At 45.2% G+C, this 16,876-nt stretch overlaps 3 protein-coding genes across 3 annotated transcripts in view; 1 reads left to right on the top strand and 2 right to left on the bottom strand.

Annotated features, from left to right (window-relative positions):
• Window positions 1-759: 759 nt before the first annotated feature.
• LOC128273486 (U6 snRNA-associated Sm-like protein LSm4) lies at window positions 760-2,893 on the bottom strand. The gene is made up of 4 exons (XM_053011456.1): window positions 2,822-2,893; window positions 2,710-2,751; window positions 1,169-1,267; window positions 760-1,083 (listed from the first exon to the last, which is right to left on the bottom strand). Exons 1-4 carry the CDS (start codon window positions 2,822-2,824, stop codon window positions 760-762), a joined length of 468 nt encoding a protein of 155 aa, XP_052867416.1. The 5' UTR covers window positions 2,825-2,893.
• A 1,456-nt stretch (window positions 2,894-4,349) lies between these two features.
• On the top strand, window positions 4,350-7,491 carry LOC128275514 (aspartate aminotransferase, mitochondrial). Its single transcript, XM_053014046.1, has 4 exons — window positions 4,350-4,419; window positions 4,498-4,627; window positions 5,272-5,779; window positions 6,295-7,491. The coding sequence occupies exons 2-4, from the start codon at window positions 4,539-4,541 to the stop codon at window positions 6,988-6,990; spliced, it is 1,293 nt and encodes a 430-aa protein (XP_052870006.1). The 5' UTR covers window positions 4,350-4,419; window positions 4,498-4,538; the 3' UTR covers window positions 6,991-7,491.
• A 4,161-nt stretch (window positions 7,492-11,652) lies between these two features.
• LOC128270755 (neural cell adhesion molecule 1-like) overlaps window positions 11,653-16,876 on the bottom strand; it is a 137,776-nt gene continuing 132,552 nt past the window's right edge. The window contains exons 16-18 of the mRNA XM_053008171.1: window positions 14,643-14,814; window positions 14,484-14,542; window positions 11,653-12,108 (exon numbers count right to left, since the gene is read on the bottom strand). Of these exons, the coding sequence (XP_052864131.1) occupies window positions 11,653-12,108; window positions 14,484-14,542; window positions 14,643-14,814 (687 nt within the window). The remainder of the gene's footprint in view (window positions 12,109-14,483; window positions 14,543-14,642; window positions 14,815-16,876) is intronic.

Genomic DNA, 16,876 nt, shown 5'->3' on the forward strand with positions numbered 1-16,876 from the left:
GAATCAACGTTCAAGTCGTTTTTCAATGAAGTTAACTAAACATAGATCTCCAGTAAACCAAATTTGTCTTGTGTTTTAAAAAACGAGTGTTGAGCCGCCCACCGTACTTTCTGCTCTTTAGTAAACTAATGATTCATGAATAACAAATTATGTTCTCTAGCATCCGACATTCAAGTTGCCCAGTGACGGTTTTTTTCGTGTTCTTTGCTTCTTAAAACAGTTTCGCGAGATTCGTAAACACTTTTCTTTGCCTTTTGGTATCTTGGTACTTTTCTCCTATTGACTCAGTTCGCTCCGCAACCAGATGCTAATGAGCAAACGGCGAATCAAAGTGGCGAATAATGACACATTTAAATTTCCGAAACTACCCATAATCGACACCGCCCCACGTCCAAATGACCGTTACCGTTGAGTTATGAATATGAATGTCGCCATTCTTTCTTTCCGGTTTTTTGCGGTTGGTCATCCTCGCGGTGGCGTTCCTCTGCATTGTCCGCCCGCTGGCCAAATTAGGCGTCGCACGGTCCCACCGGAGCGATTTCGAAAAGATTTGGCGTTTTTACGGACATCTTGCCTAATCCAATCAGCTCCATACGGATTCATCGATTCCGGTGACTCCGACGGTGTGTTCGATTCACCCACTCATCCCATCCTGAGCATCGCGGCAGCCAAAAAACACACCAGAAAACCTTAGTAAATTACCGAAAAAGAATAGGAAACATCCGAACCACCGAAACCAATTCCACGCTGACAGACTTTTTATTTCTTATTTTGAACGTTTCGATTCGGGTTCCCCAATCCGGCACGGTTGCCGCCCCGATTGCCGCCGAAGGTGTTGCGGTTGTTGGAGTTCATATTGTTTCGCCCACCAGCTCCCCCACCGCCGCCGCCACCGCCTCCTCCCCCACCGCCACCACGGCCTTGGTTTTGGTTCCGTCCGCCCTTGTTCATCTCGGCGCGGCTACGCGATTTAGCCTGCACATCCTCCTTCACCATGTCGATCACTTCGTCCGGTATGCGCAGATACTTGATCGTGCTGCCACGGATGTAGCACTCGGGCATACGCCAAAACTTATCACCATCCTGTCGGGGAATGTTGCGGGAAGACGAGGGGTTACCATTAGCGCTGCATTGTCCGGGCGGGCGCGTCCGGTGGTGAAATGCTTACCTTTGAGGTGCAGATGACCTCCCGCAGATTAATATTCATCCAGGTGTCACAGCTCACCAGGTGTCCGTTATATGTTTCGCCATTTTTCAACTCCACCAACTGGGGGCCGAAAGAACGGAGCAAAATGAAGCGAATAATGTAGTATTTTTATAGGCCGCATCATGGTGATCGCAGCGCATCACCGCGATGAAGGCACGGCTAATGGAGATCTCTCTTCCTGGAAGGACCGTGCGGCGGTATCCCGCCGGGGCGCACACTCCAGGCAGCAGTCATATTTTATTATATTTCGCGGTAAAAAGTTATCAAAATCACGCTGTCGCTGAATTTATGCATAAAATTAGAAGCTGCCCTCGGCTCAGAGCATCAAACGGTTCGTTGCTTGATGGTGTTTGCTGCACAATAGGCGCACAGTAAAACATTTTCGTGACAGTGAAGGAATTTGGCGCCCAAAAATAAAAATGGCCTGTCTTTTTATTAACATCGCGTCATCCGGACTATCCGGGACTTTGGAGTGGAGACCTTAGGAACTATCTGCTTCAACTCCAGCCAAATACTGGCCTATGCTTATGACATAGATATTATAGATCGAAGGATCTTCGACGTACCTTAGACGTACATAGGAATTGAGCAAGTATATAGGGATACAATAATAATAATAATGATAACAATAATAATAACGGAATATATAAATTTCTTCAGCTTTAGAATTTGGTCAAAAACTTAAATGACTGACTAGCTGTTACTTTCCAATGCGGCCCACATGCTAATATGAATCTGAGACCACTGCACTAGGCGATTGTAATTGACGGATAAGAAGAATCACTTATCATAGCAGAAGGGCAAAGAAGATGAAGTTGTTTATTAATGAATTTGTTTCTATCATTGTTTAAGGTAAACACCGGTTAATAAAATAGTTGTGATAAGTTTCGATCATACTTCTATTTTAAGCAATTGAAGTGGAAACTCATATATATTCTTTAATTAACGTCAGCGACAATCTGAGACAACAATTGTTGGCGAAGTTATGGCTTTGTAAAATGTAAATAGTGTTGATAAAGGATTGCCCGAGAAATCCTTTTATGTTCTGTTGCAACAAAATGATTACTTCGTTACAACGATCATGGATTTGTCCTGTCGTTTTTCTACGGTAGAGCCATAGGAGTGTATAATATTCTAATAGAACTATTACAACTTTGCTAGAAGAGTTAGAAGTGAAGACACGAGACGCGAGTTTTATATCTAAGCATAGAACTCCCACTATGCCCTAACAAACAACGAACCAGTTTATCGGAATGAATTATCCGTAAACAGCATTAAGCAGGTACGAACAAAAATCATCAAACAATCTCTGTCGTTGCAATGTTATTATGGCCCAAAAAACTTCCCTGCAAAAAATGAATAGCTGAGAAGGCATCTATAATAGCACAACACTGCAGATTTCATCAATGTTATTCGTTGTCTTCCCCTCTATTTAATAAAATCGAAAATTTCCTTTGCGAAAAAGAGTGTAAACAAAGAGAAGCTTCGGTGCGGTTTCTTACCATAGGATGGCTCTGCGCCGTCTTCAAGAGGGACAGGGGCAGCTGAAAATACAACATTGAAATGATAGGTATTATATGCATTCATTAAATATTCAACGCCTCGGCAACTTACCATTTTGAAGAAACTATTTTAACTATACGAAGGGCAAAAGAAACGAACGCTGCAGACTTCTGCTCATCGTTTACCAAAACAAAATCAGAAGATTTTGACGTTTGACAGCCGGCGTTTGCCGTCAGCACCAGGGTTTAGATTCCAAGAAAGCAATTCACACTGCAATCGTTGCAAGATAGAAGTAAGGTTATGGTACTTTCGTAATTTCAAACCGCATTGCACTAGTCGTAAACTATGATTTTCATGAATTTAACATCATCAAATAAAATCATTCTTCGCGTACATCCATGGAAAACATTAGACAGTTTTTACCAAACACCACAATACTTGAAAGCTCTTTATTTTGAGTCCAGACGATTTATAAAGTTCATGTAATTGGCGGAGTACAATTCGTTTTGCAATGCACGATCGCTGATGGCCAAATATTATAAATAAAATGAAATTATGATTCTAACAAAGAGAGATTGCAAACATAGAGAAGCTCCCGTTAAGCAACTTTACACTTAGAGGATAATCGTAAATGGATTTCAGAGTAGTAAGCGATTATTTTGTCAACCAGTTTGAATGCTAATCATTTGTCGTTTGCTTGATCGCTTTGCTTAGAGTCACGAAACATCCGTTCAGGGGGGAGCGTTTGTCGAGCAGGTAGCCCAGATCGATCAGGAAATTGAGGACATTCGTGTCTTTCCGCAGAACCGCCATCAAAACCAATTCCATCCCGGTGTCGTGGGCGATTTGCTCCATCGCCTTCACAAGATGTTTGCCCAATCCGCGTCCACGGAAGTTTTCTTCAAGGACGATCCAAAAGCAGTTCAGCAAGGGTTGATCGTCGTCGATTTCGAAGCGAAACAGGGTGAAACCAACCGTTTTGTAGAGAAAACGATCCTGCACTACCAGATATCGTGCCCATCCCCTTACCATATCTCCATAGGTGACGGTTTTATTCCATCTGATGCCACATTTTCTGTAAAGTTGACGGATACTTTGTTCGGTGAGGTCGTAGGCCCAGTTGAAGAACGTTGCGTGGAGCTGTGATTTCAACCGAAAATTGATGTCCAGCCCAATGAAGCTTTCCTCAGCGACGGGGAACTGGTAGATTTGAAACGCCGGATGTCTTTCCAAAGGATTACTTAGTAGATTTGCATTTTTGATGCAATTTTTGTGTGTGATCAGCCGATTGTAAGCCTTAGCTTTTTCAATGTTAGTTGCCATTTTAAAATGTTTTAGTCCTTAAGCACCTGAACTTGTACGATTCTGCACAGTAATCCGTTTTCTACGCGACAGATTGCACAACTGCGTTCTGCTTTGCACAGTATCGTTCTTTGTTTGCGAATTTGCGTCGAGACATTTCTTTCGGGGAAAAGCGATCAATTAAAAACCTATAACGGAAATGCTTCCAGGTAGCCCTATTGTTTGCCTTCAGGGTTGTAGCCGCCGACTGAGGCGGAGAGTGAAAGCGCGCTAGCTGCAGGGTCGCTTGCTGTCAGGGAGCCGGCAAATAGATTGACGTGCAAAAAGTAAATCCTTCGGCCTTTGTCGTTGTGACCACAACATTGGTGCGCTAGCGTTATCAGCTGTATTATCACTCACTGGTACTGGTAAGTGTTATCGGCCATCGACGGAGTGCAAGGAGACTCGCTGCTCCACGATACTGAGGAGTGTGTTTCGATTTTCAGTTGGTTCGCGGTGGTCCTGGTGAAAACGGTTCGTGCGAAAAATGGCCTGTTCAAAAGCGCTACAACGCGGCTCAGCTGTGCTTTTACGAAATCTGCTGGCAGTTCAAAGCCCTGCAATATCGCGGGCTAGGTAAGAGAGTGCGCTTTCTTATCACAGTATTAAGCGTGGTACAAGGCGAGATGAGCGGATGACATTGCGAATATTGACCTTCGGGGGCAACAGCCAAGGTCGCGTCGGTCAGTCGATGGAGGCGTGATCGTTTGTATCCATGCTCCACGAACAGCCTTGGTGACGTCGAAGAAACTATTTACGCTCCAACGATTATCTAACACAGTTTGGACAGCATATAATTAGCAACAGCATAACGCTTGGCCATTTGGGGTAGGGAAAGGTTGATCGATCTTCGATGCTGGCTCGATTTTGTAAGATGTACTTGGTCATCCGATAGCAGCGCTATTATTCACTGGCATTGCCATTATTCCTCTCCGCATCAACCATCAATCTCGTTTTCGCACGATTACGTAACAACTTGTTATCTTTTTTATTTTTTAAACGCTATCAATCCAAGCGATGCAGTGAAAGATCAAAACATCGTCAATCCTGTGTTAATTGACAAACACCAATTTTACGTTTGAGTTTAACGGAGCAAATGTTTGTGTGAAGATTAGCACATCCATTTGGCTAGTATACTTAAGGGTGGTAGAAAATCGTAAATTAAACCTCTTTTCCGGATGATGAGTAATATCTGTTTCGTTCAATCGATTGTCTTTTAGCTCATGGTGGAGCGCGGTACAGATGGGCCCACCGGACGTGATCCTGGGTGTTACGGAGGCCTACAAACGGGATACCAACCCGAAAAAGATCAACCTCGGTGTGGGAGCGTATCGTGACGACAATGGCAAGCCGTTCGTGCTGCCGAGTGTCCGCAAGGCGGAGCAGCGTCTGGCAGAGAAACAGCTCGACCACGAGTATTCTCCGATCGGCGGTACGGCCGACTTCTGTAAACACAGTATTCTGTTGGCGCTGGGCGAGGACAGTGAACACGTCGCAAACGGTTTGAACTCCACCGTGCAGGCCATCAGTGGAACCGGAGCGTTGCGCATCGGCGGTGCCTTCTTGGCCGGTTTCTTTCCGGGCCCGAAAGATATCTATCTGCCGACACCCTCGTGGGGCAACCATGGGCCGATCTTTCGACACTCGGGATTGAACGTGAAATCGTACCGCTACTATGATCCGGCGACCTGTGGATTTGACTTTAACGGCGCACTGGAGGATCTGTCGGTGAGTAGTCATTGGTGGGCGGGGCGGCGTAGATTGTGTCCCATTGATGGTTGTCCTACTTAATGGTGATTAACGGCGCACATGGACGATCGTCGCGTCATCGCGTTGCACATTATCTGGTTCCGTTAATCTAGGGGAATGCTATGGCCCGTTGTTTGCTGACGTGTTGTTTACCAGCTTAGTCTGGCCCTTATGGGCGCCAAAACAGACGGTGGCATCGTAATAGAGTTCCGAGCGTCAAATGGAGCCTTAAACCGATCTCGGTGTTTGGGAAAGATAAGACTGTTACATTTATTGAAATTTGGCTATGATTTGTTTAAGCTTTTCATTGCATCATTTTATGGACATAAACAAAATTGAGTGCGAATGCCATATTTTTTTTATTTTCATCAAGCTCAAAAAGGACAAAGGCCACATGCTACACTTGACGGCTTTTAATAAAACCAAAGATCGTCTGTAGATGAAAGATGTACTTACATAAAGGATAATTGATTTTCGATTCAATATTTATTTAGAAAATTCCGGAGCGATCGGTCGTGCTACTACATGCTTGTGCCCACAACCCGACCGGTGTCGATCCGAAACCGGAACAGTGGGCAGAAATGTCTGCCGTGATCCGGCAGCGCAATCTGTACCCGTTCTTCGACATGGCTTACCAGGGCTTTGCCAGTGGTGACGTTGCCAAGGATGCCTTTGCCGTGCGTGCCTTCCTACGGGACGGCCATCAGATCGCTCTGGCCCAAAGCTTCGCCAAAAACATGGGCCTTTACGGTGAACGTGCCGGAGCGTTCTCGCTCGTGACGGGCAGCAAGGATGAAGCCGATCGTACCATGTCACAGATCAAGATCCTCATTCGTCCGATGTACTCCAATCCACCGATTCATGGCGCGCGGTTAGTGGCCGAGATTCTTGGTGATGCCGCGCTCCGCAAGGAATGGCTCGGCGACGTAAAGCTAATGGCCGACCGAATCATTTCTGTACGCTCGACGTTGCGCAATAACCTCAAGGATCTTGGATCGTCGCGCAACTGGGCCCATATAACCGACCAAATCGGCATGTTCTGCTTTACGGGCATGAACCAACAGCAGTGTGAGCGGTTGACGAAAGAGTTCAGCGTCTACCTCACGAAGGATGGTCGCATATCGATGGCGGGCGTTACTACGAAGAACGTTGGATATCTGGCCGAGGCTATCCATGCTGTATCGAAGTAAAAATGAAACCATTGTCCCACACCGAGTAACGAGTTATTCGAGGATACGACTAGAAGTAGCATTTAAAATGCATTTTCAATCACACACATACCCAACTAACTGCTGCAATCGTAAGCGCTTTGAGATGCCAGCGAACAACTCACAGAAACAATGCAACAAATCAAGTAAATCAGCTGCATTTCACGAGAAGCATTTTTGGAATATTGTTTTGGCATATTGACTGAACTGGTTGATGGCGATGCGCCTTTACCGAAGCTTTACCATTTACACGATCGTATCGAAAGCTGAGCTCCGAGCTAACGTCAATGAAATTGATAGACCCTTACGAGGTTTGGTTTAGGATTTTTGTACGTGGAGATTATTACCCGGTGTTTATGATTTATTGTTTAGTTCAAATCACAAAATAGTGTCACATTTATAGATAACTGTTATCAAAGCTGAATAAATGACTGGAAGCAAAGGTGCTCAGTACAACTGCCTTCATTGGGAGTCGCATATTAATATCCGCGTGTTACTTGTCCATCCGAATGCAGTTCTCATGGGCTTTTTGGCGAGCTCTAAGGACACTTATTTATGTATGATCACGGCGTTTCATATTAGCGTTGTTACAGCGGAACAAAAATAAGCATATTCGACTGTACTGGACTTTTCAATTGGATCAAAACCCGATTCCGGCAGTATTGCGCACTGTGTGTATTTCCTAATGGTTCTAATTAATATGGTTACAAAAATTTTGGTATTTATTATTCACAAGAGCTAACCAATAATGAAAATTGATGGAATGTAGGCTTAAATTTAATAATAAATTATATGTCCAGTGGCCAATACTCACGGGCTGAACAAAAAAAACACAACAGGAAATGATTACCATAATTAACGCCTTAATTTACTTGCCAACGCCACCATGTGGCTTCAATTAAACAAATCCTAATTACAATGTGGTTTTGTTCATTTGCACAATTTTGCGGTTTATCTACAGTTTTTCTGGTACTGTCCACGGGTACAAATTGATTTGATTTTTTGTACGACTCGGGATTGGGATTCTGCGGGTAATAAATTGTGCAAAATATGACACTTTATATGGTTTGTAATTTTGGTTACAAAATATTGGAAATCTGAAAAGCACCATTTCAGGTTCAGGTGTTTTACAAATCACTAGGTGTTTTAAACCTTCCAAAACCTTGACAGGATTAAGTGGTTTATTTAAAGTTTAAACTCCATTCGTAGCATTCATTCAAACCAGGCTTTTTTATGAAGTCTATTTAGTATTTATATTACATACATATAAAATGAAACCCAAGCAATCTCTTTAGTGTGTGTGGGATGTGTTTAACCATTTCATTAGAACCCCAAACTACAGACGGATTTCGGCAATGGCGTCGAAGTGGAAAATGTGGTAATCGAAGCGGAAAACCGAGCTCGATACGAGCCTAATGTACCCGAACCAGCGGGGCGGTACAACAGTAGCAGCTGTCGGGGATAGTTAGAATGTGACATGACCAGGAGTCGTAAGCCACGGTTTTCGCGCGTTCCGGTTCCGGTACCGGTGTACCCGGAAGCTTACCGAATGAAGATGAAGTCCCCGTCCCGACCTTGCAGCCTCAAAACCACACTAATAATGCTTCGTCCCGGGTGGGGTGTGGCCGCATATCATGGTGCCAGTCACCCAGATACCGACCGGCAGCGTGGTGAAAGCACACATACAAACTGTGACACACGCTCTATTGCACGGCGGGCGTCGTGCGGGGTCTATAATTAAATAGATGTGCATGAGAGTAAACATTGCAACCAAAGTTTGTCGTTCTTTTTCTGCTGGCTGGCTGGTTGGCCGGCCAATTCGGTTCCGGTTCCGGCAAAAGGATAAGCACAGCACAATAGGACAATAGGTCCAGGGCTCGGGTGAACTCTCGCCCGTGTTGCGGCCAACGGTGCTGTAAACGGTGGAAAATCGGTGTCCGCATCCGTCGGCGGTCGGTTTGCCTCGGTTGGGCGCACGCATTAAGCGTTTGGTCAGCCTTCTGGCAGGAAAGTTGAACGGAGTGTTTGGAGTCACCTCCCTCCAGGTTCGACCACCGTAACTGGCAGTCTCATTTCCGAACGATTAGCGTGAAAGTTAGAGAGTTCAGGCGTGAAGCTGAAAAAATGGGAATTTATTTAGGATTGAATTGTTTCGCTATTTTCTCCACGAACGGGGCCACAAATCATAACACAATGCTGCGTTGGTTGGTTTTTTTTTCATTTGTAGTTTTTATTACTTCCAATCGGTTTATTTTGTTTTTTTCGATTCGCCCAATCATCTCTCGCCTTCGTTTTGCTGCTCTCCATTTTTTCGCCCCACTTTTTATGTGGTCATTTGTTTTTCTGCATTTCTTTTTTAGTTTTTCGTGTTTTCCATCAATGTTTTTTGTACAACAACAATTACACGCTTTCGTCGTGCCGTTTGCTTTCACGATTTATGATCTTTCGCGTTTTGGAAAAAAATATATCGGAAAACAAAAATACCTGACCCCAGCATTCGGGTCCACCCTCGTTATGGAGGGTCTCTTGACTTCAGAAAGTTTCCACACTCGCAGCTATTAATTGGAACCGGCTGTGTTTGTCGGAAAAATGTTAGAAATGTTTAGTAGTTTTCCACTTGACTGCTGCTCGATGCTGCCGTCCTTTGCGGTATGTACACGGCAAGTGGTTCTTAAACGATACGATGACTATAAAATTGTCCAACTTTTTTTTCCAACTTTCTGTTGACTTGTTTTTTATGCAAAACATGGATCCAGTTTCGATTGGAGCGTCTGATCCGACGGTTTATGTACATTCACTTGCCTTGTTCACTGGAATAGGGTATCTATTTACATGTAGCTAGTATATAAACGAAATAAAAACTTGAACAAATAGTGGATATTGTTTCGACCAGCAGTTGACATAAAATGTTGTCTACATTTTACGTGGATATGTTGTTTTGTTTGTTTTCAAGAAAAGGGCAAACTGGAGAGAGGAAACACCACCAATCATCCATCCATCGATATGGGGCGATATGTACGCGGGGGTTGCGATATCACTCAAGTTGGCACACAATACGTGAGAGTAAAGGAAGGTGTTCGTTTGGTATGGAAGATAAAAACGATATGGACAACGTTCCGTGAAGTAATGCGGCTCATTTGCTCATTCATTTTCTACCTAAAAGATGCAGCTCCTAGTGAGCGACCATGAGTCTCCATGAAAAACGAGAACACTTCAGTATCATCACGTCACGAGCAGTGGTTGGTTTAGCTAACAATCTTACATCTTTCTCACGCTCTCTCTCACTCTCGCTCTCTCTCTATTTAATCGAACACATCTAACCAGCGTTAGCTTGTTTTATAATCCACGGATTTTCATATACTCTAGCACACCGACTTATTAACATCAACTGATTAGTTTCGATATCCTTCACCATTCACCTCAATTTGCTTCGTCGGACTATTCGGACCAACGTTTTACAGTTGGTAGAACGGCCGTTTACAGTACAAACATAACGATAACCATGCCGGCCCTCAGTTTTCCGTACATTCCGATTCGGAAATTTGCTAAAACAGGGATTGGAGAATATACAGATTTTTTGCTACCGCTGCACCATGTGTTTGTGAAGTAAAACAGTACAAATAGCTTTACACGGATCTCGATCGTAACGTCGTTAACCTTTTTTTTCACATCCCCTTGTTGTTAAAGTTTGCTTCGGGTCCTGCCGCTTGCTGTACTCATGCTCGAGAAACAATTCAAACAATCTTGTTTTTGAATTTAGAATATTCCTTATTTTTATGTTGTTTTTTTCTCGCCTGGAAGTGCCTCAATTGTTTTTCATGATAATATTTGGATCGAACATTGGCGCAATAGGTAACGCGGGTGCCTTTCTTGCGTGAGCTTCGTGAACGTTTTCCAGCTGACCTTATGGTATTTTATTGGTTGCATTAAACAGATATTGGTTCTTTCGGGTTTCCGTACAGAAAAAAAGTTCTTATACTTAATCAGATCTGGTTTGTGTTATCGTTATCATGCTATTCAAATGAGGATTGGCCAGTTCAGAAATTCCACAACGAACTGATTGTCTGCCGTGCAGTGATCGGGTTATGTCTGTGTTGCTTACACAACGTATCAGTACTTTTGTATGGAATTTTTAACCAAACACGAAACAATGAATTTATGGACAACTTGGGTGCGCTGCAGAACTGTTTCCTATACGTCGGTAAAAATTCACAATAACAAAACCCTTGTCTGTTTGATTGATCCATGTGAGTTCTTAAGCTTTTAGTTTTGAGTTGGTGTTAGTACAGTGATTGATTGAGTCAGAAGATTCGAAAACTATTCGTGGCGCAAACGTGTTGCTGTTGACCGTTGAACCATGGGTTGGCGTTTCAAAATGATACGTTGGTGATAAATTAGTAGAACCATTTCTTGTCAACTGTTTAGCTGTTAAAGGGGCGCTCATATAAAAGACCAGCATAATCCCCGTGACATGATGTTGATCAATACCGAACGGGCTGTTTGCTTACTTAGCAGGGCGTAGAAAGGCTGCCTGAAGATTGGGTCGCCGGCCGCTCCTTGATGTCTCCCGCTCTCTCTCTCTCTCTCTCTCTCTCTCTTGGCGGATCCTTGGCTCCTTAAAGTCCCCGGTGGCGATCGGTGCAACTAAACGCAGCTCTCGGGGACGCGGGTCGTCATTAGCATATTTTTGATGGTATGTACATTGATGTCATAATCGTTCGGATTAACTCCGGTGCCCGTGCCACCGTTGGGCAGAAGGCTTGATTGATGATGGCCACCTCCCCCGGCCAGCGGCTGTGCCGCGGTGCCAGCGCAGGGCGGTGCCCCGCCGGTCCCACTGTACAGTGCCCCGTCGAGACCACCACCGTCCAGTGGGTGCGTTGGGCCCATGTAGGAGGCCCCCAGAGGGACGGTCTGGGGTGGGACGGCCATCGCAGCACTCCCACCCGTACCGCTGACGGTGTAGTAGGAACCTAATTTAATACTATCATCCGATTGATTTACATTCGGGTGTAATTGATTCGCCGTGGCGAGCGTGGCGCCCGCGGACGGTATCAGCAGCTCCGAGGGCCGTATGTCGTGGTTCGGGTATCGGTCGTACTGCAACAAGAGAGAGAGAGAGAGAGGTGCGGTACGACTATTTAATTGATTTTAGATATGATCATTAATATTACTTTGTGCATAACAACCGCAATGGGACAGCGTCCGAGTTACGGGGGATTGTTATGAAAAAAAGTCATCAGAATTTTGATCGATCACTGCCACTCGAGGTGGTTGTTACTATAAATGTCATATGAAACTCCGATCTTGAAATCTAATATTGTGTCTAATGTGAATCAAATCTTCGTTTTGATAAAGTTTATCGACATTTTGACAACTGCTTAACAAAATTTGGATCTTCGGTAAAACATAATTAAGATCACCATTCGTAAAGTAATGTTGAAAAAATGTACAACAGATTTAGAAACTTTTAAAAGTTCGTGAACTGATACAGGATTAAAGCGTTTTCCATAGAAAAGGATGTTAGTGATAGAGTAAATAGAATGGTCAATCAAACAAATCTGTTTCCAACTATTGGAACGAAAAGACCTCTTATTGTCAAACTCATTCATCTGCTAATAATGTTGTGTGTTTGATAAAATGGACTATTAAACAATCCGTTGAACACCAAAACAAACGATGCCATCACGGCTCAGTCGCTTCTGTGAGTGAGGGTAGCTGTAAAATTATGATGCTTCTACTTTAGAACACTAGAATGCACCATACACGATGGTACCATTTCACCAACAAAATGTCACGCATTTTGCCAAGGGCTTTGATTTGTTATCACTCCTGCCGGAAATCACTTCAAGACATCCTGAGAACATCCCGACCTTCGCAGAAACAAAAAAAGACAATGCTTGTTAAGCGATAACAAGTTCCGTGGAAACCCCACTAATGGCGAGTCGTTAAAACGGAGCTGGAGGGACCCGGCACATCGGCCACATCTCGATTGATGGGGCCGTGTTGTGGGCGAAGATAAAGGATAATTGACATCGAACACAGTGCTGGTCACGCTAGTGGCAGTTGATAGCGAAGTCCCTCTGTACTCCTGCCAAGCCGCGCGAAATGAGCAGACCGGAGGTTCGGCTCCAGTATCGGAGTAGAAATTATTTAACCGTAAAAAGACAGCAACATTATGGGCGGGAGTTGTTGGAACACCTTGCGCCCATGGGGCCTTGCGGGCCCATGGGCACGGCAGGTTCGACGGGGCCTACGATTTAGCCTACGATGGTGTTTACAGCTGGTTTTCTAGAGCTCTTAACAAGTTGTTTCCCCTCTCACCACTGTCTTCCGTCTTCCTTTCCTTGCTACGCCTAGACTCTTCCTGCGAGCAGAGAGGCAACGGCACTTCACCGGGAGCTTGAAGGTCCTACAACATGGACACTGTTGTTAGCGCCTTACTCAATGCTTTTTGCTCGCTCGGTAGGCAATCTTGGCATGTAAAGCATCGATTCGTACCCGTTCGGTGTTTTGCCTACCAGCGTCCCGGGGAATGTTCGTCGGCTCGGTTCGTCGAACTTTGGAATGTTGTGAACACATTTTACTAGACCCTGGGCATTCCATGGTCAGCATGGCGTCCCCGGGGAACGTCGAACATACACATTAAGAGTGATTTTCTGCAATGTATTATTAATACATGATTTTTAGAGATAGGCTTGTGACCATGGCTAACGTAGCGTTGGTTTGGGAAAATATGCTCCTCTGGAAGAGGCCATTGCTTCGACATTCGCACGACGCATGGTACACATTTTTCTGCCACCGCTCTAAGGTTTCGACTTTCTCACTGCGTAGATACGGAACGGTTGGGGCGCACGTCATGATGAGTGTTGGAATGGATTGTGTGGAAACATGCTCAATGTTGATGGATGCATACCAACCGTACCGTGCTATTAGGATCGGTGTGGCTTTTAACTCGATTGGCTTTAATGTAGTCACCGTGTTTCGCTTTCACAGGTGAATGACTTGACTTAAAACGTATAACGAGGATTAATACAAAATGTTTGACAGGAAGATGAATCGATAGATACGATATGTTGGATCTAGATTTCTATTCCCATTTTAAAAAAGGTTTAAATGAACGGTATTAAGGTACATTAAAAGGAAGTGCTATGCAGGTTGTTCAACTAACTCAGCAATTGTGAATGACTTTTTTCAGATGTAACGGCAACTGTATTTGGATCTTTGTTTGAATCTTTTTATAGCAATTCTCTGTCGTACATTCTCGATTTAAAATAAATGGCTGAAAACGAACTGTATTTGCGTCCTAAATCTTAAACATCACAATTATCGGTTTTAGACACTTTTCGGGGTTGTTCAACTTAGATAAAGTTGGTTTGAAAAACTTTGGAAAACAGGATTCTACAGGATTCATTCTACGTCAACCTGTAAACGTTTGTGGTGTGTTGGAGCACCATTTCACCATCATTACTTACGTAGTTCCCGTTCGGCCACTTGGACGAGTTGAAGCTCGCACTTTCTGTGTCGTTCGAAACTGCAAAGACAAAATGGTTGAACTTTAGAACCGGAACCGCCCCCAAGGATATGTTGTTTGGATAGCTTAAAAGCATATTTCGAGATCGATGGGTCCTTACCGAACTGTGCCGGTATCACGTCCGGGTCTCGCTCGTCCTCCATCCCGTCCGGGGCGCCCAGCTTCTCGTCCCTCGATCGTCCGTCCACGATCAGACCCGCCCCGGCACCACCGTAGCCGCCGCCGGCGCCACTGTTTCCCTGCTGCCACCGGGGGCTCTGTTTGGCCGATTTCTGCGGCGAAACGAGACGAGTCGAAACAAATGTAAGATTCTTTGGGCAAATAAGTTAACAACTTTCACAATCCGAAGCCGGGCAAATTTCATTACTCGGTAAAAGTTCTCGTCTCTCCCACAGTAACGCTGCGTCGAATGAGTCGCCGGAGAGGCAATTCCTTGCACCGTAAGGTGGCGCGTGGCAGATGTTGATTGCGTGGCCCATACACAGCCACATACTTGTGTGTTATTTTTACATATTTTACATGCACCAAATCCGTGGCCGTTTCCGGAATGTAATTAAATAAACATTTTCACGCTGTCACGCTCCCCTCACAATGGTTCTCTGTCTTGTCTTCTGTTTCTTGCTTCGTTCATCGTTGTCATACTTTGAAACACGTTTCCCAAACACAGCGACAAAGACATTCGGGGTGCGCGAACGCGAGCTTTTGCCTCTGGGAAGTGACGCTCTGGCAGTCATTTAAACTTTAGCATTCTGGTTGAAGAACACTTCGCTTGGTTTGTGGTGGGGAAAAAAACGGAATCGACAGAAGGGAGCCACCAGATTTACATTCGGTCGCAGTTCTTCGGAGTTCGGAGCACCGGCAGCCCGGCAAGTCAAGATTCTGTCACGAAGTTGTGACACTACGAATCGCACCGTGACGGCGAAGAAAGAAAACTTTTTCCGTCTTCGCTTTCGACGAAAAGAAAAGTCTCGCGAATGCGCCCACAGTGTTTAATGAACGAAACATCATTCAATTATAATAGCGAAAGCGTGAATTAACGTCGCAAACATCGTGTCGCGATGTGAAAAAGTGCCCCCAAAAAAAGGACCCTCTCGAGCGGGTCCTTTATTCTTTCCTTTTCACCGGTCCCCATAGCCCCCTGCCCAATAAATGGCCAGCTTCTTCAGCTACTTCTTACGGACCGGAGAACTGAAGAACGCTTTCTGGGCCACTGTCGCCTTCTTTTCGCTTGGCTCGCCCATAGATTTTTACTACCTTTTCATTCGCAATGGTCAAATGGGAAAGTGAAAAACGAAGATTTAATTACGCGCCCAGGGAAACGGGGAAAAACGATTTTTCTTTATTCGCACATTTCGCGCAGCTTGTGGCGTCGGGCGGAATTCTTTCCGCTGCCGGGCACCAGAAGGGGCAAACGACACTTCGAGGCGCTCAGCGGTGGTCTGCGGGCGATGGAAGCGGGAAAATGGGGGCCGTGTTTTCCGGTTTGCTGTTTTTCGGAGCATTGCGAGGTTCCTCTGAGCTTCGCTCATAAATGGATACATTGGAACGAAGCTGAGCTGGCTGAACCGAAAGTCGCAGGCAAAGGATGAAAAGGATAGCAAATGAGTGAAGGAACGAGACCGAAAGCGATCAAGAACGAGAGGGAGTGAGCGAGAGTGGGAGAAAGAGAAAGAGAGCGAGTTCGAAGAAAGGTTTTCTTCCGAGCATTCCACAGCTTCCGGCTTCGGGTTTGTCGGAGGCGGAAGCGGCACGCTGGGCGTTAATGGCGTTAGCGAAACAATGGCCGAAATGGCTAAATTACGAGCGCAAAACGCGACGAACGCTTTGGCGGCGGATTTTAATTGCATTTAATCTAATTTTCACCCGCGCTGCAGCCGCGCCGCGCAGAGCATTAGCGGCTGAAGTGGCGGCCCTCCACCCTGGAAGGTGGCGGATCCATTTAGCGCTCCTTTTCTTGCTGCTCGGCGCACCGGAGTCGAAAGTTTGTTGCGTGCAAAACCGAGAACCGCGTCCCGGGATCACCGTCGGGATGCACACTGCACACCGCAGCGGGGGCACGCGAACGAAGAATGAAAAATTGTTTCTCATCCAATTATTTGGGAACGAATCGTTAGCGTTCGTTACACTTCCGGCCACGCTTTCGTGTCGATCTTGGTCGATGGGGAGCGCAAAACAGCAAAATCCGGTCGAACTCGGCGGCGACTTTGCTCCACGTTCTGTTTTGAATTTCGTACGAATGAATGAATGATCCGTTCGGCTGGAAAGGCGCCAACCCGAGCAATCACCGATCTTAGCGGCTCACTCCCCGGGTTTAAGCTAACGAAGTGGAACACA

The sequence above is a fragment of the Anopheles cruzii genome, chromosome 3, assembly GCF_943734635.1.
Source record: "Anopheles cruzii chromosome 3, idAnoCruzAS_RS32_06, whole genome shotgun sequence".
Classification (NCBI taxonomy): domain Eukaryota; kingdom Metazoa; phylum Arthropoda; class Insecta; order Diptera; family Culicidae; genus Anopheles; species Anopheles cruzii.

Coding starts and splice junctions, on each gene's coding strand:
- LOC128273486 (XM_053011456.1), bottom strand. Junction 1,268..2,709: donor CGGCGCAGAGCCATCCTATG/GTAAGAAACCGC, acceptor TTCGGCCCCCAG/TTGGTGGAGTTGAAAAATGG. Junction 1,084..1,168: donor AGGTCATCTGCACCTCAAAG/GTAAGCATTTCA, acceptor ATTCCCCGACAG/GATGGTGATAAGTTTTGGCG.
- LOC128275514 (XM_053014046.1), top strand. CDS start 4,539: ATGGCCTGTTCAAAAGCGCTACAACGCGGCTCAGCTGTGCTTTTACGA. Junction 4,628..5,271: donor CCTGCAATATCGCGGGCTAG/GTAAGAGAGTGC, acceptor ATTGTCTTTTAG/CTCATGGTGGAGCGCGGTAC. Junction 5,780..6,294: donor GCGCACTGGAGGATCTGTCG/GTGAGTAGTCAT, acceptor ATATTTATTTAG/AAAATTCCGGAGCGATCGGT.